This window comes from Berghia stephanieae, chromosome 8, assembly GCF_034508935.2.
Source record: "Berghia stephanieae isolate SIO BIC M18660-M18661 chromosome 8, UCSD_Bste_1.3, whole genome shotgun sequence".
In the NCBI taxonomy this organism is placed as follows: Eukaryota; Metazoa; Mollusca; class Gastropoda; order Nudibranchia; family Aeolidiidae; genus Berghia; species Berghia stephanieae.
This window is the reverse complement of record NC_088367.1, coordinates 28168655-28195431: the sequence shown is the minus strand read 5'-3', so window position 1 is coordinate 28195431 and position 26777 is coordinate 28168655. Positions and strand designations below refer to the sequence as shown.

Below are 26777 nucleotides of genomic sequence, written 5' to 3'. Positions count from 1 at the left end.
ACGAACTATATAGAAATCCTCCTACCTCAGAGCACTGACTATGAACAAATAAATGACGAAATTCCGAATATTTCGATATATACGAAAAGTAAAGATAAACAATTCCATATTATGTGCAATAGAACATCAATTGATTTGATAAAGAGTACGTGTTATATCAAACGATGTGTAACATCCATTAACTGCCAACAGATACTGAATCTACAAATATCCATGCACAATTACGTCATAGATAACAGGTCACTTGCATGAGATAGCATGACTCCTTTTTTTTTTAAACCGGCAATACAGATGGTGAACATATGAGCTAACGGAATCTATGTATTAAGAATTTAAAAATAAAAATTATTAAATAAATAAATAAATAAATAAATAAAAACTCGACAAATGGCAGCACTATCACAATTTCCAGAAAAGTCAACACATTGCCTCTAAAATGCATATAATGTTTACTGTCGCCACTACTACTACTACTACTACTACTACTACTACTACTACTACTACTACTAATAATAATAATAATAATAACACATGCATACATACATACATACTACTACTTCGACTACGATTTACTAATATCTACGATTTTCCAGATCACCACAATCCCACACAAGCCCAAACAAGTACCTATCTAAGAATGCAATATCCGAATTATATGGCTTGAAATGAACTTCTAAGCGTTACAAAATACAAGACATGCATTATTATCCCAAAGAACAGAATTCTCCTGGTAATCAAAAACTATTTTCCCGAAACAAATCTCGACTAAATCAGGGAATACAATTCTGCTATATTGTTAACAGTAAAACATACCTTGTCTTTCTCGTTTTTACCATATTTTCTTATCGCGTGCAAAACAAGAGTGAAGATAAAGAAAAATAGAGAGAGAGAGAGAGAGAGAGAGAGAGAGAGAGAGAGAGAGAGAGAGAGAGAGAGAGAGAGAGAGATCATATCAATCACGTGTCTATTAGTCCGTGTCAATAAACTGAAAACGGCTTCATATTAAGTAAATAGCTAGACACTGCCATAAAAATAGAATCGCATATTCAATAAATAATTCAAATAATATAAAAAAATTATATTAAAAAAAAAACACAACCCCCCCCCCCAAAAAAAAAAAACAAAAACAAAAACAAACAACTTCAATAAGAAACAAACTGGGTGTAGAAAACGGGCCCTATTCGTCAAATGGAAAATAATTTCATAGCTTTTTTTGTATGTGCGTGCATGTATTTCTTTTCTTATTTTCTGTTTTACTTTTTTTCTTTTCTTTTTTTTTTTCATTATTCATTATTTTATTCATTTATTTATTATTCTTTTGTATCGTTCATTGGACAGTAACAATAAATGTTTATTGGATGGGATGTAACTCCATTGCAAAGTGTTTTCCAACGTATCTAACATACCCCCAGCAACCCAATCATTGTTGGGTGGACGAACAGTCAAGTTAGAGAAAAAAAAAAAAAAAAAAAAAAAAAAAAAAAAAAAAAAAAAAAAAAAAAAAACAAACAAAACAAGGATTAATAATAATACCAGTCCCTTGCTAGTGAGTAAAAGTTCTACCCGTTGCAAGAAGCACTACATGCAATTCAAACTATAAAACGAAATGGAGACGTATTGGAAGATCTGAACAGAACCAGGAATTACATCTATCAATCCGCATGTTCGTCTGTCCGTCCATCCACCCATATATATTATAAACATACATACATACATACATACATACATACATACATACATACATACATACATACATACATACATACATACATACATACATACATACATACATACATACATACATACATACATACATGCATGCATGCATACATACATGCATACATACATACATACATACATACATACATACATACATACATACATACATACATACATACATACATGCACTCAGAAGAAAACGAACAAAAAATATAGGATACAGCTAGTAAAATATTTCTCTTATTGGAATTGGAAAACCCGAAAAAGGTTTGAACACAAAGAAGACACTTGTTTGGCTATATGTAGATCGAAGTTGACGTCATTCATGCCTTTGTTATTGTCTTTTGTCATCCGCGTTTATGAGTAATGCTCACTAAACTGTACTATAAAAGTTTAAGGTTACACAGACTTGGCAATGTTGTGAACTTCTTAGCCAAGCGCATACTATCTATTCATTGGTTGCGTCTTTCCGAGAAGAGATGAACCTTAGTGAGAGCCCTTACCGCGTGACTCACTCGTACTCGTACTCGTGACTCTCCAACAAGCAATACGTTATCAGCTTTTATTTCACCACAACAGATTGCGATAACAACTGATATCAATTTACGACATCATCATGTTATTATTATCACACTCGATACGAAACGCGCACGCTTCTATTAAGGACGGCGACTCTCGCTGATATCAGCACGGTCTTCCGCAGACCTCAAATATGCGCAAACCGCATTTGATACAGTGACAAACCGTTATTTTCGTAAAATCTCGACGCGACACACACACACACACACACACACACACAACACACACAAGACCAATATTAATGAATTCAAAGAATTATATAAAACAAAAAGAAATGATCCAACTGTCACCAGTTCCAATGGTTAACAAAGGCTAATATTTAAAAAAAATGGATGAGAGACCAGCGCAAATAAGCGCAATTTCCACTAAACGTGATCAAAGCGCCATACAGGGGGTTCCTGACCAACAGCAACACGTAACATGTAGAAACAAGATATGACGCCTGTTAGGTGATATTACAATTTTTTTCAGAATACGACAGAATACTCATTGCAAGATCAAAATTAACTGAAAGAGAAAGGTGTGTCAAAAGCATTCCCTCAACAAAGGATCCGACAATTGAAAAGAACATTCTACTAAGTCTCTGTTCGTGACCCGAATAGATAGGAAATGATGAAGCATTGTGTAAAACTGATGTTGCATTATTATGCTTGGATCAATATGGCTTAGACGCAATACACTGAGATAAATAAACAATAGACGCACACCCACACTACATTACACACATGCACACTACACTACACTACACACACATACACAAGCGCAACAACAATGACGGTGACAAATACAGACACACCCTTCGAGATAATAATGGATCTGGAAGCCACGACGATGACGACGACGACGACAACAACAACAACAACAACAACAACAACAACAACAACAGGAATTAAGTTCAAAGACGCAAAGGGGTTTTCTAAATAATACACGCTTATAAGACAATGCCTCACACAAGAGCTTAATCCCGGGAGGTGGACCCTGGACTTGGACACCTCTTCCCGTACAAAGTGACAAACGTATAGGCGGAATATATGAGAAAACGGTAAGGGCTGTCTGAAGCCGGTGATCGTGATCGTAAAATACTAACAAAAGAGTGAAAATGGAAAGGCTTCGTATGGGAACAAAACAGACAATGGACGTTTCGGGTACAATTTGTTTTCCACGTTTATTTGTGTACTGTTGTGCTGACGAAGGGTTTGTACCCGAAACGTCCATTGTCTATATTGTTCCCATACGAAGCCTTTCCATTTTCACTCTTTTGTTAGGCCGAATATAATAATATGCCATTGTGAATTATTAGGATATGACACTGGATTTTTAAAAATAAATTTTATAATTTTCCTTGTAAAATTAACGTGTAAAGCCCAAAATCAGTCACAGTCAAAAATGGATATCACTGTAGAGAAATTTCCACTTAATTTCACAAACTTTTCCTCTACCAACATATCAACATGTAAAACGCAAAGCTATAAACAAAAATGAATATAAAAGCTTCCAAAAAAAAATAAAAATAAATAAAATAAAAGAACAAAATACCAAACACGGAACGTTTCGGGCTCAAAACCCTTCTCCAGCCAACAACAACAACAAAATATTAATACATTTGTAAACAAAACAGATTATGAGAGAGATTCCGTACGTTCTCTCCGTAGAAGACAAATCTTGGAATTGGTACGTCCTCTATAGAAGAAAAATCTTGGAATTGGTACGTCCTCTGTAGAAGACAAATCTTGGAATTCCAAGATTTTACTTCTATACAAAGGACGTTCAAAATATTTCTCTGCCATCGATCTGTTTTGTTTTTATTTTATGTCTGGCTGAGGAAGGGATTTGAGCCCGAGACATTCCGAGACGTGTTTGGCATGTTTTTGGAAGCTGTTATATTTATTTTTGTTTACTACTTTTTTTTACAGTCCACAGCTTCTAGCAGCATAATATCAAACCGCAAAGCTGTAGCCTATATATATATATATATATATATATATATATATATATATATATATATATATATATATATATATATATATGAGGCTGCGCCAAAAAATGTCCTCTTTTTAGCTACATTCGCCATAAAAATATCCCAATACCAATGTTTATTTTTAATGATAACTATAAATAGGCACTTCGATTCTGGACAGATCCATAAAGTTGGCAATCAAAAACAATGCAAACATTACACTCTCAGTCGTTGTCGATAAAATTGGATAAAACGATATTGAACAATTAACGCTTATGAAACACTTTAAGCACTCCATTCTATTGCCAATGTGGTTTTTTTAAATTGACGAACAGCAGCTGTGTCAGATTAACTATAGAGTGTGTACTAGAAGATCTTAAATATCCGTTGTTAATGAAATGATTGGTACAATTTTTTAAATAACAAAATACTTCTTCCCTACACCCTTTAATCCACTCGAGTATCGTAAATTAAAATGAGAGCGATGAAATACGATACGTTTACAATGGATTCTAGTTGGAATAATTTATTTCTCTATTCCTTAAATTGGGAGGGAGCGGGCTTAATATCACTCTTGCACTCTTCAAAAAGTGCAAACCCCGCCTACAGGCCAAATTTTGTAGTGATCCGGTTATTTGAGACTCGGTTAAACAATAAACCCTTAAATAAATGAATAAATCACACCACAAGACAGCGAAATGTATTTTGAGCTAATTAATTGATTATCTATAATATATCTTCCTAGCAAACTGAATCACCCTGGAATAAAGCATTATTGGAAATAAAAATGTGAAGAAAACCAAGTCGTATTATCGTAAAAAAAAAAATTAAAAAAAGAAAGTGTACCTTATCTGTTTTTAATCATTTACGACCATTAGCAATAAATTCTAAAACCAACAATTGGGTTTATGATCGATTGCATGTTAAATCCACCGAATAGGCGAAATTGTAAGTTTGTGAGCACATCAGATTTTAAATCTGCATCATATAATATAGCTTTCCACTCGGTCACCACGTCGTTTTATAACAACAAAACTTTGTCACAATTCCCGCACAAACCACCTTGCGATTATCCGGTGCAAACAAATTCCCCCAGTCACCTTCATGTAGTTTGATCATTTACTTTCCATCCACAGCGACGACACAAGAGTTCTTTCATTTCCTCGCGAATTCTCGAACATGACCAAAACAAACGCTTCCCGGATTGTTGTTGACAGGACAAGTCCAGATGAAGGTGAACAAATTCCGACTCAGACATCTTTGGCGCTTCATCTAGCCAATTCCGAATCAAATAGGAAAAACAAATGAGAGAGAGAGAGAGAGAGAGAGAGAGAGAGAGAGAGAGAGAGAGAGAGAGAGAGAGAGAGAGAGAGAGAGAGAGAGAGAGAGAGAGAGAGAGAGAGAGAGAGAGAGAGAGAGAGAGAGAGAGAGAGAGAGAGAAATCAGTAGTAAATTGTGCTGTCGGCCGGGCTGCTAAGTAAGCATTTTAATGCGATATCCCTAAAATATTAATTACTCTGCATATTGTGTACATGATAATAACATCCCCGAGAATGAGGGATGACACTATTTCGATGTTTCAGCAACAACAACAAAGAAATAAGACAGAGGAAGAGAGATAGAGAGAGAGAGAGAGAGAGAGAGAGAGAGAGAGAGAGAGAGAGAGAGAGAGAGATAAATTACCCCCCCCCCCCCCCCCCCCACCCACCACCAATAAACTTTTTTTTAAATCTCCTACTATCTCTTATTTCCAAATGTCTGTGTTGTTGAATAGGACTGATAGGCCGCAACAATAAATAGGATGTAGCCGAGACAGAGACAATATACGCCAGAATTAGCCAGACAATGCCAAGCAGATTTGCTTACGGGACCCGTTGAGATAAACTAGCGAGCAAATACATCTTTACGGCCTAATAGCCAATAATATAACATGATCTTGTCCGGCCGGATGTGCGAAAAATAGATGGGATTTGTTTTATGAGAGAGAATCCCTTCTTCGCACCGGAGTCCTTTTTCCAACAATTGTTTACCACATCCGGGGGTGAAGAATCCGAGAGCTCAGTAATGGAGCAGTTACCTCACTCGCATAGGGACAGGTATCGAAAGGATCAAAGAGCAGGCGAAGTTTCTTAGGACCTCCAGTGGTTAGGTAACTACTAAAATAAAATAAACATGAACATTTGTATATCGCATGTCCACGTATTTTCTATAACCAATGCGTTACACAATGTTTCATTTATTTCCAAAACAGGGCATATGGAAACATATTTCCATTTCATAGAGTACAATTCGCCTGTTAGGAGTCTAACACTCTTACAAAATCCGCCAGTGCCTATAGCCAGGTACTCATTCACACCAAAATCGAGTGGGGTAGAGTCTATAGAGTGCGTTACCTAGAGAGAGAGAGAGAAAGAGAGAGAGAGAGAGAGGGCGAGAGAGAGAGAAGAAAGAGAGAAAGAGAGAGAGAGAAAGAGAAGAAGAAGAAGAAGAAGAAGAAGAAGAAGAAGAAGAAGAAGAAGAAGAAGAAGAAGAAGAAGAAGAAGAAGAAGAAGAAGAAGAAGAAGAAGAAGAAGAAGAAGAAGAAGAAGAATTGGATTAAAATTAAACAAATGACACAAATGGCGGACTTTTTCTTAAAAACAGCACCGTACCCAGGCCCGATTATTTTCCAAGAATCTGCTCTCTTATCTCTTAGTTACACTTTCAATTTTCTTTTTAATAAGCCACAATTTTCTTTTTAATAAGCCAGTCAAACATGAGGGACAACAAGACGTCTCCTATTCTCTTCCCCCACCCAAGCGCGTTTAAATCATTACTACTACTACTACTACTACTACTACTACTACTACTACTACTACTACTACTACTACTACTACTACTACCACTACTACTACTACTACCACTACTACTACTACTGCTACTACTACTACGACGACGACGACTACAGAAAAAAGCCCAAGGGTCTACTAAACAACTATAAAATCGCCATGTGCCCCCCCCCCCCCTTCCCCCCTTTTTTGGGTAAAAAAAGCAATGCCTTTCAGGGGAATAAACCTTTAATAACGTTCGACTTACCCCATAAACATTATGTAGTAACCCTTTCAAACTTGAAAGAATTTTAAATCATATTCCTCAATGACCAATACAGACATAAAAAGCGATGAACTCGATCAACTCTATTTGTGAAAACGGTATATTAATATCATGAAATTATCAGATTAGAAGCGTAAACTCAACTTCGAACCCCGCCAGGAACGGGTTAACACGTGTGTGACGAATTACGTGGAGTTAAGCATGAGTTGACACTTGGTCAGCAGACCCACAGATTATCGTTATTATACGGACGCGTCACAAATGAGCTTATATCACCTTAGCTCAGGCGTTGCAGTGAATACTACACACTCATTAGCAAGGTTAAAAATCGTTCCGAATGAGAGTACATACGAAATTATAGGATGGAACACCTAATAACGCCCCCGGAAAAACGAAAAATGCAAAAAATTCTTGTGTTGAGTTTTTCCAGAAAAAAAAGGAGGCGAGGAGGAGGATGAGAAGAAGAAGAAGAAGAAGAAGAAGAAGAAGAAGAAGAAGAAGAAGAAGAAGAAGAAGAAGAAGAAGAAGAAGAAGAAGAAAAAGGTCGCATCTCCTCAGAAACGTATTTTTCAATCTTTTGAACAAGAAAGTCCTAAACCCGCAACTATCATCTTTTGCAAGGCACTTTTAGGAAATTCAAGCTCCAAGTTCCAATATGAAAATCGCAATACTTTATTGGCTTATTATAAGAGGACAATATCATCAACGCAAATGAAGAAAGACGGGTGTTCTAGGTATGAGGGTGGATGGCGGGTGTCAAACACAGACTGAATAGAGAGGCCGGCCTCTCTCCAGCATGCCGTGGTGTCAAATGAATGCCTCTTCAACAACCATGATGATGATCGATGGTGCAAACCACCATGTGACTTGAAAAGGTGCCAGTGTGAAGAGACCAATGTTGTTGATAAACTGGCAAGGTCACTGAGTCATTTCACGAATGACCACATAATAATATACGAAGTTACTTAGAGGAATTGTTATAATATTATTACCGCTGGCTAAGCTGCGATAGTCCACGACAAAAACCAAAAATAGCCTTGGCTTGTCCAATAATTGGAGTGACTAGCGAAAGGCATGCAAAGGTGTAAGAAAAAGAAAAGAAATATAAGAGTGAAGACTAGGGCTAAATGTGAGAGAATACTCTGGCGATTTCACACTAAAACTGAGTCCCAATAACAAAACAATATTGACAACACCGAAGGACGATGAAAACAAAACAACATGTTTAGTCTGTGAAAAGTTCTGCTGGGTTTTGAAAATATTTGTTCGTTGTCAATAAGCAACACAAAGAAAAAAAAAAGAAAGAAAGAGAGAGAGAAAAGAAACGAACACAAATAAGTTGGATTCGTCTTTGTCATAAGAGACCGACATCGTGCGCTGCTAAGAAGTTCTATAACAACACTAGACGTCTATAACAACAAAACATTATTCAAAAAGCTTTCAAAATTTAAATGTCTTGTTCATTTAACAAGAGGGTAAGATCCAGCGCACTCTTAATTTTAAATAGTGCCGCTGTCAAATACAATAATAATAATAATAATAATAATAATAATAATAATAATAATAATAATAATAATAATAATAATAATAATAATAATAATAATAATAATAATAATAATAATGTGTTTTAGTGTATCGTTGTCTTGAAGGTACTGCCCCTTCCTACCTTTCAGAACTAATTGAAAGATATTCAAAACCCCGCCCCTTACGTTCGGCCAGTGATTCCACAAAACTAGTTGTCCCTCGAATTCGGAAAAATGCTGGAATGAGATCCTTTTCTCATTTCGGACCCTCTATTTGGAACGCCTTACCGCAGAGCATTCGTGAAAAAGAATCTTTGTCTATTTTTAAACGTTCGCTTAAAACATATTTGTTTCGATTTTAGTAGATGGTATGAGAAGCAAGATAGGTTTGGTTTGTGTTGTGTGTTGTGTTGTGTGTGCGTGTATGTGTGTGTGTGTGTGTGTGTGTGTGCTTGTGTGTGTGAATGAGTATGTTTCAGCCAAAGTAATTTGTAATTTAAGCGCTTAGAGTCTGGTGTCTCGGAGTTATAGCGCTATATAAGTTTTCAGCATTATTATTATTATTATTATTTATAATAATAATAATAATAATAATAATAATAATAATAATAATAATAATAATAATAATAATAATAATAATAATAATAATAATAATAATAATAATCATAATAATAATAATAATATACGTAACTGCTCTCTTTAACACTCTTAATGTTAGCATTCATCCAACCATTAAAAAAATAACATTTATAGATAGATATCAATTATACAACTGATGACGCAAGCTCTGTAACCAAGGCCGCAAGCCCGACCGTCTTAACAATATTTATTAAAAAATATATACATACAAAGAAAAGAAAAGAAAATGGCTCTAGCTTGGTGACGGTAACGCTTGAACGATATGTAAAATTCAATAATCAAATTACATCCACTAATCATAAAGCCTATTGAAATTGAAAAAAAAAAAAAAAACAAAAAAAAAACAACAAACAAAAAAAAAACAAAACAAAAAAAAAACAAAAACAAACAAACGCGGGAGTAGGAGAGAGGGTATTATCTCTGTATTTGTAATGATATAATATACAACAAGCCTTGAATAATAACATAGTGAACGTTAGAATAATCCATAAAAAGGGGGGAAATGTACCGACAAAATGAATGTTTTTCGTTGGAATTCCGGAATGACGAATTTAACACAAAGACGATTAAGTTTAAGTTGACAACAAAACTGGAAAAGTCCATATATTAAAATTTGGCCAGATAACTCGTCCTTCAAATATCGGTCGATTTAAATGACCTTCATCTTACAAAAAAAAAAAAAAAAAAAGAAAATCTCAAACCTGGGACTTCGCGGCGAATTTTTTCCAGAGTACGACAGACGGCGAATTTTTTCCAGAGTACGACAGAAAAGTAGTCACAACACAATACAAAATGAATGTGAAGCCTAAAAAACAGGATTTAGAATTATAAAATTCCGACAAATTTATTTCTCAGTAAGTGAGATAAATCAATTTTGATGGTAGAGAAAAAAAAAAAAAAAAAAAAAAAAAAAAAAAAAAAGTCATCAAGTGTCCTCTCTCAATGTTTAATAAGGAAATTTCGAGTTTTTGAAACCATGTCTAGAAACCATTTTTTTTTTTTTTTTTGTCTTCAAAATGTCCAACAAAATTCTATTAGGTTTGGGCCTAAACTCACGACAGGGCAAGAAAACGTTTGGAAAGTTGGACTGGGGGAGGGGCGACAAATTATGAGAATTCTAGAACCCAATTGAATGCTGGAAACATGCCAAGTATTACGATTCCATCGATTTGTTAGTAAGGGATAATTTCATCATCATTATCACATCGAGATGTCAGCAGGGCGTCATTCATTACATGAAGTTCTTTTCTCCGACACTTCAAAAATCAACCTCGAAACAAAGTGGGTCCAAGCACGGCCCCCTTAACTCGGGGCGTAGCCGGGTAAGGAGCTCAGAGATATCATTATCTATGAATTGGGGTATATAATTGCGAGAAACAACTGTGCGGCTATGTGGTCTTGTGGTATGACACTAGCTTCCGGATCGGAAGGTCCTGGGTTCGAGACTCGTTCAGCGCACTGTTGAGTCCTTGAAAAAGGCTCTTTACTCACATTCTCTCACCGTACTCACGTGTAAAATGAGTACCTGGCCGTTAGAAGCGTTGTCTATGTCGGAAAAAATTGTAATATCGTCTAACAAGCGACATGGCTCGATGATAAGTGTTTCTGTTGTCCATGGACCCCTTGTAAAGCGCTTTGAGCACGTTTAGTGGATATTGCGCTACATAAAAGCTTAAGTTTTTGTTTTGCTTTTCTTTTAAGCATAACGTCTTTCATGACTCCATGGGCACGACCTTTCCATTGGCGACTGTGAACATGTCTGGTCTATATTCTTAATTGGCTTTAACTCTCTCCTTACAAGCTATTTTTAGAATTTCCACCGAAAATTCACACCCACCCAGCACAAATACATACTTTTCTTACTCAAACAAAAAGTTAACAAGTGAGCTCTACAACACAGTGTTTAGTATTTATAGCTGTAATCAATTTTGTGATGTACAGGAGAAATCAGAATGAGAAAATTGTTGGTTCCATCGAAACGAATGTGACGATTTTCCTATGGGCGGAAAGAAGAGGGTTAAACCGCGAAATAATAGCTTTTGTAAAAAAAATAAAAAAAAATTTAAAAGGGAGGCCTTCCGAAAGCTCCTACATCCCCAGTATTCTTGTTTTTTTATAATGTTCTAGTAGGGGGTTTGGGAGGGGGAAACTTTTTTAAAAAAAAGTTTTCCCCCTCCCAAACCCCCCTACTAGAACAAGAATACTGGGGATGTAGGAGCTTTCGGAAGGCCTCTCAAAAAAAAATAAAAAAATATATATATATATAGTATATTATAATGCAGCACTACGCTTTCTTTCCCACTCTGTCGTCAGGACAGGATTGATGACCCAAATTAAGAGAAAAGATAAAGAGAACTCACCACAGTTTAGTTTGGACCATGTTGAAAGCTTGAAATAGATAGCCAATGCTGCTGCCTCCATCTTTTTTGCCATGATGATGATGTGACAAGTCAGGCGTCTTCAAGTAACACGATGAAAAAGATTCCGTCTTCATCATTGATTGATATAATATTAACAACAAATCTCCTTTTCGATACCAGATCCTGTAGGACGTATCGTTATTTAAATTAAGCAAGTGTAATTTACTGTAAATAAAAACAACAGCCTCGGATTATCCGCTTTGGCAGAATAATTTGGCTGACAAAATCTTGCCAACAACCAGAAGACTTCATGAGCGATTTCTGCCCAACAGCTTCCTCAGATTGACCAATTGTGTGTATGTGTGTTTATCAACTACACGATAAAATGTACCAAGTGTTAATCACAGCAACACAATTGACAGTTGTTATTCTACTTTCTATTTTAAATAAAGCGTCCTGTTCACCAACAATATGCATACGTTTGTCCTTCCGAATTGTAACGATGTCACACGAAAACAACTCACAAGAGAATGGCTGATCACCAACAAATCAGTAATTATGAACAAATTAGACTCGATGACTTGTAAATAAAAACAAACCGGAGCCGATCATTAACAATTAAAAGCAAGGTGGAGACGACCAATTGTAAACAAAAAAGCAACAACACTAAACACACTTGAAGAGCAAATGCCAGCACCCTGACAAAACGTCTGAATAAACTGTGTGGACAGTCACGACCATGCAAACCCTGATGGATGTCGCCGAAAAGTTGTGAAATTTATCACATTCAATTATCTGGCAATTAACAGAGATCACGAAAACCAGAGAATTTTATTCAGTCACAATCGAATTCAAAATATGTCGATAGATAAATGGTATTACAAGTACAAAGATAAGATCCAACGAACACTATAAACATTCCTTCTGGCCATATATTTAACAGTTCTTCCTTACTACTTTATAGAATTATTACAACTATTTGTTTTTAAGGAAATCACATTATACCCGAAGGTAGACGCTCAACGCGTGAGAAATAAATAGCGGATATTATGATTCATAGCTCTGTTCCCGAGTCACCAGTCACCGACGCATAAACAAAACAAATCAAACCCTGAAAATAAAACGTGCTTACACATGCAATCAACCGTGACGAATATCTCGAACTTCCGCGTGCAGGAGAAAGAGAAGAAAGAAAAAGAAATAATGTTAAGATAATTCTTTGACCTAATGAATAATTATAACCAATAATACGGCGTAAAAAAATAACACTCCCCCACTTTTACCCAATCAAAACCCGCGACGCATACGTAAACATAGACATGATAAATATAGATTAACGGCATGGCACCGCACACCACACAAAAAGTCGCGCGATAACCGTGAACAAAGTCAGGCCAATCGACCATTCAGCCAACCAAGACGTCGGATTCTCATCACCCCACTTTGTACCCGACCTCAGCCACAGTTTTTCTTTTTCCTCGACACTGACATTATACAACAACTGACTGCCAGGATAAGGACGACAGAAGCAAACCCGAATATCACGCCACCTTTATGACGTCGGCCCGACCGACCTTGGAATCCCGGTTTGCTCTGACTCTATTAATTCTTGAAAACCATGGTGCCGGATTATTGTATTCCTCTCTTTGAAAGGTGTTTGGGGGGGGGGGGGGGGGGGGGGGGGGGGTGTAAATCTAGGTTATCCGTTTTGAGAGCTTAGTCACCATAGTATGACAGGGTCAAACAGCCGGGTATGACAAATGATCATAGGAATGGCTAGTTTAGAAAGACCACCATAAGCATCATCAACAACAACAACAGACGTTAATTTTTATGAATATAATCAGACTTTAAAGCTAAACAAATATGTAGTTACTGACCAAAACCTCATGATTTCCAACATTATCATTATGAAATATCACGTTAAAACAAACATCAAAAACGAAAATATGTGGTATAAAGTTTGGCCCCATAAAAATATCTGAGTAAAAAAACAATATTAAAGTCCTATTTCTTTTTTTGGTTAAAAAAAAACAACAAAAAAACAAACAGAAAACTGCGGGACAAAAACCGAAGTTACCGAAATTAGGTCCCCCGAAAAATGTGCAAGGGTAGGTATACCAATTAAATCTGAAAAGGTGGCAGGTATACATAGAGCTAAATTGAGCTTTATATAGCGCAATATCCACTTAATGTGCTCAAAGCGCTTTACAAGGGGTCCCTGGTCAACAGCAACATTTATGTAGGACGGGAAATGACGTCTGTTAGGCGATATTATAATTTTTCGGACAAAGACAACGCTGTTAACGGCCAGGTACTCATTTAACACCTGAGTACGGTGAGAGAATGTGAGTAAAGAGCCTTTTCCAAGGACTCAACTATGCGCGAGGCTCGAACCCAGGACCTTTCGATCCGAAAGCGAGTGAAATACCACTAGACCACATAGCCGCACATAGACCTAGTAATAAAGTACGGAGCCGCTAAAGAACTTGGAAACGTGTAAATCTAGGTTATCCATTTTGAGAGCTTAGTCACCATAGTATGACAGGGTCAAACAGCCGGGTATGACAAATGATCATAGGAATGGCCAGTTTAGAAAGACCGCCATAAGCATCATCATCAACAACAACAACAACAACAGACGTTAATTTTATGAATATAATCAGACTTTAAAGCTAAACAAATATGTAGTTACTGACCAAAACCTCATGATTTCCAACATTATCATTATGAAATATCACGATAAAACAAAAATCAAAAACGAAAATATGTGGTATAAAGTTTGGCCCCATAACAATATCCGAGTAAAAAAACAATTTTATAGTCCTATTTCTTTTTTTGGTTAAAAAAAAAAAAACAACAAAAAAACAAACAAAAAACTGCGGGACAAAAACCGAAGTTGCCGAAATTAGGTCCCCCGAAAAATGTGCAAGGGTAGGTATACCAATTAAATCTGAAAATGTGGCAGGTATACATAGAGCTAAATTGAGCTTTATATAGAGCAATATCCACTTAATGTGCTCAAAGCGCTTTACAAGGGGTCCCTGGTCAACAGCAACATTTATGTAGGACGGGACATGACGTCTGTTAGGCGATATTATAATTTTTCGGACAAAGACAACGCTGTTAACGGCCAGGTACTCATTTAACACCTGAGTACGGTGAGAGAATGTGAGTAAAGAGCCTTTTCCAAGGACTCAACTATGCGCGAGGCTCGAACCCAGGACCTTCCGATCCGAAAGCGAGTATCATACCACTAGACCACATGGCCGCAAATAGACCTAGTAATAAAGTACGGAGCCGCTAAGGAACTTGGAACCACAAAGTGATGGTAAGATCGATACTTAGAACGAAGAGTTTTCAGAGGAATAATACAAACAAATAACCAAAAAAAGAGTGGGTATTTCCGAGGTTAGGACCCATTGTGCTATATTTTCTTCACTCTGTGATCATCAAAAATGGTACATGCTAAATAAAATTGCGTGTACGGAATGGGACGGATGTGGACATCGTAACATATTATATGTTTATCATTATATTATTATTTATAACAACTTCCATTTTTGAAAATGTCATTTTCGTGACTTTAACGCACGCCACCGTGACAGTTGAACAGGCTCGCGTGCAAGTTAATTAATTAAATTAAAATCGAAAATTGAAACTCCTGCACGAAACCGGAAGGGGGGGGGGAGGGGAGAGAGAGAGAGAGAGAGAGAGAGAGAGAGAGAGAGAGAGAGAGAGAGAGAGAGAGAGAGAGAGAAAGATAGAGAGAGAGAGAAAGAGAGAGAGAGAGAGAGAGAGAGAGAGAGAGTCAAGGGAACAAAACAAAACAATCAAACAAACAAAAGATACATCGCATTCTACGTGCACATATCTATTATTTAATTTATCATTTGTAGGTCAGAAAACTAATCACAATCATGGGTGGTTTTTTTTTTTCAATATCGTTAAATATGGACAACATTTTGTGTTGGTTTGAGAGTGTTTCCTTTACAAAAATGAGCCCATGCATAACGACTTGGGTAAACAGAACTACAAATCCGTAGTCGCCGATCTCATTCTATGCTACATTTTGTTGCTATTTTTCACTGGCAGCAAAGAGGAAAATAACAACAACAAAAATAGTCGGCAGGTATAATCCGATTAAAATAAACGAGAGAAGAAAATGCCTATTTATTCAAACTAATTCAGTCTGGCCTTTAAAGTAAACTTTAGCCAGCTCTTCATTCTTCTCGAGGGGGGGGGGGGGGGGGGGGGGGGGGGGAAGCAGAAAAAAACAAACCTCGACTTCACCTAGGATCGATCTCGGTCCCTTTGCGTGTGATGATAGTGTGCTCTACCAAATGAGCTAACCCCCTACCCCCTACCCCCACAATCCTCTGCCTTAAACAAAGTAAAAATACGTTATGAAAAAAAAAAAAAAAAAACAAAAAAACACCCATAAAACAGCCACAGTAAAGCACTGCTAAATCAACAAAATGATCCCACGTAAAGACGACACATCCGATCTCGAACTCCGGTCTCTGGATGTTGGTGCGATACCTTACTCACTCGGTAAACTCGCCACCTCCTTCCCCCCCCCCCCACCCTCCCTCACCCCATTAAATTAATTAGGAAAAATATATACCTTGTTGCCCTTTACAAACACAAACAACAGGTGGCGTTGGCATGAAACACAAGGGACCTACTGGAGATCGATAGAAGCAGACCACCGAATGAGTTGGAAAAGTGAACTTTCGATGACCAGAATTTAAATAAAAGCAAAGCCTTTGGAATTAACCTTGAACTTTTAAACTGTGGAGGAAAAGATGAAGGTCGGAAGTGATCGCTCATTTAAAGTGTGAAGAATTTTATTTACACTTCCGGATGGCAATGTTGTGGGCTTCTTAGTCAAGAGCATACTATCTATTAAGAAGTTCAAGGTTTTTGCTTTTGTATTTTTAAACCGAAAAAAAAATGGTTGATTTAACCAGCCAAAATGTTATAAGAGCCAACGTGCACCGGGTTGTCATCGAGGCAGTGTCAAAAATATAAATATCATCCTGAGTTCATTCTGATATGGAAAAGTCACCATTTATCTTGGTAGAGAATTTGTTATAATATGTAACGGTAAACAGGGAGGCGCAAATTGATTGAGTTGACAACCCTAAACTGGGCCAAAAAAAATATAAATATCATCCTGGGTTCATTCTGATATGGAAAAGTCACCATTTATCGTGGTAGAGAATTTGTTATAATATGTAACGGTAAACAGGGAGGCGCAAATTGATTGAGTTGACAACCCTAAACTGGGCCAAAAAAAATATAAATAAATAAATAAATAAATAAATAAATAAATAAATAAATAAATAAATAAATAAATAAGCGACTCCTCTCTTCCTTTAAAGAACATGATTTATTTTTTTATTTTTGTTTGTTTGTTGCTTTAGGTCTCTTCCAACACAATTGAGGTTATATGAGAGACCGCTGAAACAAAAAAACAAGCAATCTAACAAAAATAGTACAAATGTAAATCAAAATCATAACCTAAAGATATCATAAGCTAAATTATTAATAATCAAGAACAAACAGGCAGAAGATTTACAGAAAAAAAATATCCCCTGTCAAAAATACAATCACAAACCAAAGAAGCAGGATAGGCTAGTAAAGAGAAGAAGAAACGACATCACTATCGGATCGTACACCCATGCGAACATCATAGGTATATGATTCAAGGGTGATGCTCCCATCCAACCACCCGCCATGCTTTATTTAATTGGATGATTATAATAATAAGGACAAGTAGGACATGTCATAATTTTTTTTTAAACTTGCATTAATTTCACTTTCTCTCAATTATATTTCTAAAATTCCAAGGTTTTTGTTTCAATAAACAATGTTAGAGGTTTAAACTAAATCTTATAAATCTCAACAAAAAAAAAAAATAATAAATAAAAATAAATAAATCAAATAAAAACGGGTGATCTTTCAAAAGTACATCTAATATGTTTTTGATTTGTTTTGTTCTTTAAAGGCGACCAAATAATGTTGTCAAACCTTTTTTTTTTTCTTCTTCTTTTATAATGCAGGATAGCCCATTTGTCATTAAAGTCAACCAATTTAAATGTCATCCAGTACTAATCAATCCTATCGCCTATTAAATCTTCAACTGCGAAAATAACATTCTTTCAACCCAGATCGCCTTTGCCTAACATTGTTAACCTGGTCACAGCCGCAATCTTGACGTTTTCACGAAGAAATCAGCTGACAACAGCAACGAGAATCATGCCAAATGCATGAAGTTGTTACTACTCTCTTGGTGAAAACTGCAAGATTCAGTGTAGGGTTAGAAGCTGGGCCGTTTTTGACCCCCCCCCCTTTCGTAAAGGGTTAAAGTTAAGAAAACTAATGTTCAAATTACCTCCTTTACCCCCCCCCCACACACACACACACACCCTCCCACGTCCCCATTTTCTTTTTGATTGCTAAGAATAAAATTAATTATATAAAAATGGAACCGGTCGCCGTAAAAAAAAAAAAAAAATTAAAAAATTAATTAATTATTTAAAATTACAGAAGTCACTCCCCCGCGAATCGATATATTCTTTGACATTAATAATTATGTATTATCGAGTAAAAAGCAAAACAAAAATAAAACAAACTGGCACGTGAAATAATAACACACAGCAATCAATCCCGCTAGGATACGTCACCAGAGTGCATCAAAAAATCCCCTTTCCTTTCCAGACTGTGGCGGAAAGCACCGATTGACTCATTCATTCATAGTCACAAACGACACACTCACTCACGCCCAAACATCTCGTCATATTATAGGAATTCTTGCTCCTACGACTAATTATTGCTGATAACAACAAACCCATCCCAAAATGGGTTGCCAGATTCGAAACTTTCTATCCTTGATTATAATTTCGTTTGGCTGTTTTTTAAAATGAGGCTTTGGCCATGTAGCCGTTATGCTTATTCTTTAGATCACACCATGTCAATAAATGTATAAAAGAATATTAGAGATTTAAAAAAAGAAGAAGAAAAGAAAAAGAGGGGGGGGGGGGGTATGTCGATTAATTATAAGAGAAGGAAATAAACAAAAGGTATAAAATTCATGACGAACATGCATCTTGACATAAGTAGATGAAGTGTTAGCATAAAAAAAGTGTATGATATAATCAGTCGGAGGGTGAAAATATTGGATCTGAATTTTCTTTTTCATTTTCTGAAAGAATATGCTCCCCAGAGCATTTTAATCTTTATTTGAAGTAAATCGGGTGATTTTTCATGAAGTTATGGTCAGATGTATGGGAAAGGTATCCAGTAACATTTCTTAAATTTCATACTGTTTCAACTTGACTAGCTGTAAAAATTATTCATATGTGAAATTAAGCTTTGATAATTCCCGAAGATGTACAAAAAGGGTTGATTTAATCATCTATGACAAGAACGCATTTTTAAAATAAAAATTACCCTTCTAACTAAACTTGGCAATATATCAATTCAAACCTTTTTCACCATTCGACTGATTATGTCATTTGTAACACATATCAAGAGTAAGAGTAGCGATTACTATCAAAATAGACATTTTTTATAGGTTAAAAATCATTTATTTGGCATATTGTATAGAAATTACTTGGCGACTAGCAAACCTGGTACCCAGCACCCAGGGCCCAATCAGCTGATTGCGCGATGTTGTGGTGTTTATGGCGCCGTAAAATACTACCCGTGCTATCGATCCACCGTCCGTGTGTTCTATAAATAGGGATGATTCCATTTTAATGCAATAGGGTGGTTAGGGCATTACAAAAATAACAACATTAGTCAAACTCACGCCTGGACAAAATGGAACAGAAAGAGAAGGTTTACTATAAGTGAGAGACTGAGAGAGAGAGAGAGAGAGAGAGAGAGAGAGAGAGAGAGAGAGAGAGAGAGAGAGAGAGAGAGAGAGAGAGACTGTACCTTCCTACATCTAGTAATGACAACGTCAAAATATCAATTACTATAAGCTTTTCTTCTTTTTAACATACTCAACAATACATAGGTCATAGGTCATAACGAGGAACAAGAAAGGCTTTTCACGACTTTCTTTTGAGCAAAGCAACCCCGATTCGGTAAATACAAAACACCACCATCACCACCACCAACAACAACAACAACAACAATAATGATGATAATAATAATAATAATAATAATAATAATAATAATAATAATAATAATAATAATAATAATAAGAAGAAGAAGAAGAAGAAGAAGAAGAAGAACAATAATAACAACAATGTCACTATTAACCAATAATAAAGGATGTACCTGGGTCTTTAAAATAAATAATATGATATTAAAATCGTTATGCTTTATTTTTAAATTTTTTTTGCAAGACTTTGTATTGAAGCTAAATAGAACTATTACGCCAGAGACAACAAGATTCAAGTTAATTAAGCATACAACTATCAAAATGGGCGTGGGGTTTGGGGGGGGGGGGGGGGGGGGGGTTGGGCGTACTTATTTGAAAGGCTGATTACCCAAATTGTTAAGGTCCCATTGTTTGTAATGTTGTCAATTAGAACAATGTTAAATCACGCCATAATTGCGTTCGGTTAACAGATCAGAAAACGTACATATAGTATAGATAGCCGAGGGGTTGGGGGGGGGGGGGTCAAAGGATAATGGGATTTTGATAATCATGTCATGATTTAGTTAAATAAATACCGAAACAAGGGGGGAAATCATGATTGCAGGTATGTATTAACTATTACAAATATATTCTCTGCGGAATTATCTCATTGCCAAGTCGGAGAATTATTCGTATTACCTCATGACAGTACAGGCAATAACAGGAAAAGTAGAGGACGGCCGGGGGGGGGGGGGGCTGTCTGAAGCCTGGGATCGTGAAAATACTAACACTTCATTCACACTCCAACCACCACAGAATCCGGACGTTACAATTTCTACTACATTTCATGTTATTTATCTCCAACGTTCCTTTGTCTATTGTTGAGCACAGCTGACGAAGGATTTGTACCCGAAATATCCATTGTCTGTACTGTATTGTCCCCACCCGAAGCCTTTCCATTTTCAGCTTTCCGTCACTACAGGTAATAGTAATAACGTACTCTTCGTATTATATGACATTACGAAGGCATCGGGTACCACTGATAACGAATCGAATGGAAAATTTCCAGCCGATCTTACTGGGAGTGTGCGACGGATTTGTGATTGTGTATCGGTAAAATTTTAATGGATCGAATTATAATTTGAATAATAAGCAATGATGTACGAGGGTTTATGCATAGTATAACTTGTACTATTATAACATACGAAAGTAATGACTATGGACCGTCGTTGCTACTACTACTACTACTACTACTACTACTACTACTACTACTACTACTACTACTACTACTACTACTACTACTACTACTACTACCATTACTACTACGACGATAACAACAACAACTACTACTACTACTACTACTAGATACTACTATTACTACTACTACTACTACTACTACTACTACTACTACTACTACTACTACTACTACTACTACTATTTAAAACAGGCAATCCAAATATAACTTAAACTTAGACGATGGAGAGGGAGAGAGAGAGAGAGAGAGAGAGAGAGAGAGAGAGAGAGAGAGAGAGAGAGAGAGAGAGAGAGAGAGAGAGAGAGAGAGAGAGAGAGAGAGAGAGAGAGAGAGAGAGAGAGAGAGAGAGAGAGAGAGAGAGAGAGAGAGAGAGAGAGAGAGCGCTCCAACGGAAATACAAATGTGGGAATGAACAAGAATGGCGCGGCGCGACAATGCATCGTATTAATATATAGATGTATCCATGTTTACATAATGTATTCATTTATCTATTTATTTATTGGGATAGAATCTAAGCGGGGGACGTTCATTATAATACAAAACTAATGAAAACAGGATATAATAATATTATAGGCTACATGATGTGCACTGCTTTTGCTGTGTAGTGAGCGCAGGGTTAACTGGTGGCAACAGATGCCGAACGTCAATAATATGTTACAACACTAACACACACTCACATTACATCTACGATATTCCATAGGTCACTCATCCCTCCCATACAATTACATGTATAACACACACACACACACACACACACACACACACACACACACACACACACCAGAATTCAAACTGACACACATTACACAAGCACACACGATGGTACATTAAGTAACAAATTCCGTGATAAACATCCCATCCTGCCCCGTACATCGGCAGGATTAAGACGAACGACATGAAAACACAGCAAATCGGATCGTTTCAGTTAAAATAATATTGAAAGATAGATTCAGAATAATTTCGCGATAGTACGTACAAATGTAGCTCAACGATAATAGTATATTCACGAGCATGGACTGAATCAATTTCACTCTTTATACCACCCATTTTGCGAAGGTCTTAAGCGTGTCGGCATAAGGAGGTTTAACTGTAAATACCCCCTCCCCCAACACAACCACCACACAAATACTCCTCTCTCTCTCTCTCTCTCTCTCTCTCTCTCTCTCTCTCTCTCTCTCTCTCTCTCTCTCTCTCTCTCTCTCTCTCTCTCTCTCACACACACACACACACACATACAAAAGATTAATAATGCCGAGCCAGCCAAAGTATCCAACCCATCTATCTGTTCTAACTATTCAATACCATAATCCCATCATCGTCAGTCTCCACAGGTCAGGATTATCAAATGTTTTCTCTATAAACATAAATAAAATATCATTTCTGGAAGGGTGGGGGTTGGGGAGGGGGGGGGGGGGATGAAGTGATCAGCACACTAACTTTAGGCTTATAGCAAAACATTATATCAAAAGCATCCAAGGAAATTTTGAATTTAAAGAAAGGCAAAAAAAAAAAAAAAGTAAAAGAGGAAGAGTGATTAAAGATGCGAAGCTTTCCCATAATCTTGTATTTAAAAGGACAGGACTAGGGTCAAACTAAATGGCGATTAGACTTAGACGCTGACACCAAGAGGCATGTTATGGTCGTAACTATAAAATAATAATAATAATAATAATAATAATAATAATAATAATAATAATAACAATAATAATAATAATAATAATAATAATAATAATAATAATAATAATAATAATAATAATAATAATAATAATAATACATAAATAAATAAATAAATAAATAAATTAATTAATTAATTAATAAAAGAACACGTGGAAAGTTGCATTTAAGCTTTGAACCAAGATTCGTGGGTATGGTATGCTTTCTTTTAAAAGTCCGTTTCAGTTACGACTACCATTGGGGCCATGGGGCCTGGAGATCCGTGATCAGCCCAACAGAGGTCCGAATCGATATTCTCCTGATCCAAATGGTTTAGTCGAACCACACCGGACCACAATAACCAGGCATTGACTATTAAAAAAAAAAAGGATTCCCCTAGAACTCTTGCCCCAAGAATATTGGGAGTTGCCATTCAGGCGAAAATCACTTTGCCATATAATATATGTGACATAATGTGTGTATACAGTATACATACACAAACTGCCCGTGTCCGGTCAGGTAAGAGTATGAGTAAATATTGGCATAGTTCTCTACACTAGTTTTATTGACCACCCGGCAGCAGCAAAAGCAAGGGTTATTTTTAAGACGAGCCAGTCGTACAAGACAGAGTGTGATAAGTGAACGGACTGACAGCTAGCTGGTCGTGCTAATCAATAAATCAGGAGAGTTTACTCTGTACATCTAGCTGGACTCCCCACGCTGATAGTTTCCAGAAGGAAAGTAGAAAGGAAAAGGAGGAGGAGAAGAAGAAGAAGAAGAAGAAGAAGAAGAAGAAGAAGAAGAAGAAGAAGAAGAAGAAGAAGAAGAAGAAGAAGAAGAAGAAGAAGAAGAAGAAGAAGAAGAAGAAGAAGAAGAAGAAGAAGGAGGAGGAGGAGGAGGAGGAGGAGAAGAAGAAGAAGAAGAAGAAGGAGGAGGAGGAGAAGGAGGAGGAGGAGGAGGAGGAGGAGGAGAAGGAGAAGAAGAAGAAGAAGAAGAAGAAGAAGAAGAAGAAGAAGAAGAAGAAGAAGAAGAAGAAGAAGAAGAAGAAGAAGAAGAAGAAGAAGAAGAAGAAGAAGAAGAAGAAAATGGAAAGACGAATAAAGGTCAAAGGGAAGAGAGACAAGGATTTGCCCCCTAACTATAAATACTCTAAGATCTAATCACGGTAAGATCAAAAAACAACCGCATTCCTTGCATTTCCCTTATCTATCTCACGTAAACTATGTTGGCATTAAATCAAGTCAAGGCATCAGTCTATCCTCATCCTAAAATAAATCAAAGGCAAATTTTCCAGAAGTTAACCCCCCCCCCCCCCCTCAACTCTATTAAAAACAAAGATATAACCATTGCCATCCAGGCCAAACTATTAAGTATGAAGACTGTGGTCAGATGGATAACATTGAGAGCATCGTGTTACATGACTGTGCTAGAAAACCAACCACCTCTTTTCAAGGAATAATTGAAAGTATGACAACAGTAACAGGTTGTAAAGAATAATTACACCAGACTGTCACAATCTGGAATGGACCACAATGTCACTAGTTCTCCAGTTCAGTTGATGAGCCAAATGACGTAAACAAAGCTAAGAATATAAAATTCTTAAAAAGATCCTAGACCTAAAAATCGAATTCCCATTGAGAATTTATCACTGTCAATGGGCTTGATCTATATTACATTTCCATATGCTCGAGGTCATTGGTCACATTGCAATATGTGCTCAAAGTGACCCACATAGTGAACAGTGTTCACAGTTTTTGAAATATCTCACATCACGATTGGTCATTTTGTTCAGCTTGACACATGGGTATGTTTAAAACTTTCATAAACAAAGCAGCGTGTTTACATTTCGGAGGAAATATCCAATAGCTTGTCAGCAACAAATCATGTGATTGATGACTTGGTTGGATGAAATGAATATAGATCGCACCCATTTAACAATATAAAATCATCAGTAAGGTTAGAAATTGATGAGTAGTCCTCAGACTCAAGAGAAACCGAGGAAGAGAATGGAGTGGATAAGGGGGAAGAAAACTATCCCATCTATGATGAAGATGACAAAGAGATGAATAGAAGTAAAATGAGAAGAAAGAAAAAATAAAAAAAGTATTAAATAAAAAAGATGTAACAATCTGCTCCCTAATAACTTTATCTGGACTACATTTCAGTTTATATCGTTTGAAATGGGTATGAAGAATAATATGAATTATATGCACTCTTCGGATGAACCATCTTATCCTTGGTGGTTATCAAACAGTAAAATATTTTGGAGGAAGTAAATTGTTGCTCACATTCAAACATTTTCTTGTTCGACTTTAACGACCTTTTAACGGTTTGACTGAAGTGTTTTAAAACATCCCTTATGAAAATAGTATCAGAACTAAGATCACAAAGGGGATAGAAGGAATTTTGAAATAAGAATAAGGGCGAAAAGAGTTGTGGAATGAAATTGAGTCCAGTTTTAAAAATGTCAATAGCAAAAAATTATTACACTGCGGCTCAGAAAAACAAAAAAGTGACCCATGCAGTCAATCTGGGTTATGACGGAAAAGATGGGCTTAAATTACAATTCAATTATAAACAACATTAAATCCATACTGACATTATATACTGTTGTGAGACGATCGGTAATAAATATCCTTTATTCAAATGAGTCAAGCTGAACTTTGCCTCGAGCCCTAACACAGACTAGCAGGAGGAATATTTAAGCTAACAACATACAATTGGGCCAAAAATTACATCCTCAGGGCCAGATTTAATTCTTTCAATATATCCACTTTCTACAAGTGAACGTAACGTAACTGTTTTTCTCTAACCCCTGGATATGATGCTATGATATGGAAAAATACTTTTCACCAGATCTCAGTAGCCAGAGGTTAACAAATATAATAGAATTATAGACTCTGGCTAATCTCCAGATCTAAAACAGTCCCATTCGTTGTATAACCCACTTGAGTAATCAGATCCCAGTGAAAAACTAATCGAATATGTTACTAATACTGAGATGGTCCATCATTAAGGCAGCAGTCTTATCTTATTATAGGTTGTTTCAATTCTTCCCTTTTTTTTGTTGATCACTTACTTTGGATACAAAAATGCCCTTGATGTCGGCCAGATGACATTGTGCTAAAAAAAAATGTACGTACTTTAACACACACGCACATTACCAAATTAATTACTTTCTTAGTACAATTATAATTATTAAAGACCAGAGATCAAATTTACTGACAAGTCAAAAGCATGTGACTACTAATTGTGATCGGTTGTGTTTTACAATCCCGATATAAAACAAATCCTTAAAAATATCTGACTTGTACAAAATGATATCATTTTTGTCAGGTGCAGTGGATGGCTGCTTAATAAATATCAAATGTATGATATGTATCTGATTAATCACTTTCATTTTCATTTTTTAAAAAAATGAGTAACAATTCCAAAACCTCTTTAAAACAATTTAACACCGTAATAGAAATCAAATAAAAAGCTATTTATCTGCAAAGCGTGCTTCACAAAGTATATCCCAAATGAGTAATGAGCAGTGTACATTAAACACAAAACACCATGATTTTTGAACATTTTTGTGATACATATTTGCACAATTGTTTTGGACAAAGAAAAGATTTAAAATCTTTTCAACCCTCTTTGCTTTATGATGATATATCTTTTGGGCACTAGAATTTGATTCCATCATGATCTCCTGATTCAGAGATTAAAAAACATCCTCTTCTCGTAGCAAGCTCAAATCTCTTGCAAAAACAAAAGAAAATAAAACTGATGGATTATCATTGTATTTGTGTCTTTCTTTTATTAAAAATAAAAATAAACAAAATAGGAACAACAACAACACATACAATTTACAAACAAAAACAAAACAAAAACAAACCAAAAAAAAAAAAAAAAAAGA

The 26777-nt window shown here is 36.2% G+C and overlaps 1 protein-coding gene across 2 annotated transcripts in view; it reads right to left on the bottom strand.

Annotated features, from left to right (window-relative positions):
* Window positions 1-26777, bottom strand: part of LOC144978464 (MOB kinase activator 2-like) — a 70630-nt gene that overhangs the window by 43132 nt on the left and 721 nt on the right. The window contains exon 1 of one of the 2 annotated variants that reach the window (XM_078924576.1): window positions 11871-12916. The exons of the other annotated variant lie outside the window; for it this stretch is intronic. Coding sequence (XP_078780702.1) covers window positions 11871-12007 — 137 coding nt within the window. The 5' untranslated portion in view covers window positions 12008-12916. Of the gene's footprint in view, window positions 1-11870; window positions 12917-26777 lie in introns of those variants that run through there. 2 annotated transcript variants of the gene reach the window in all.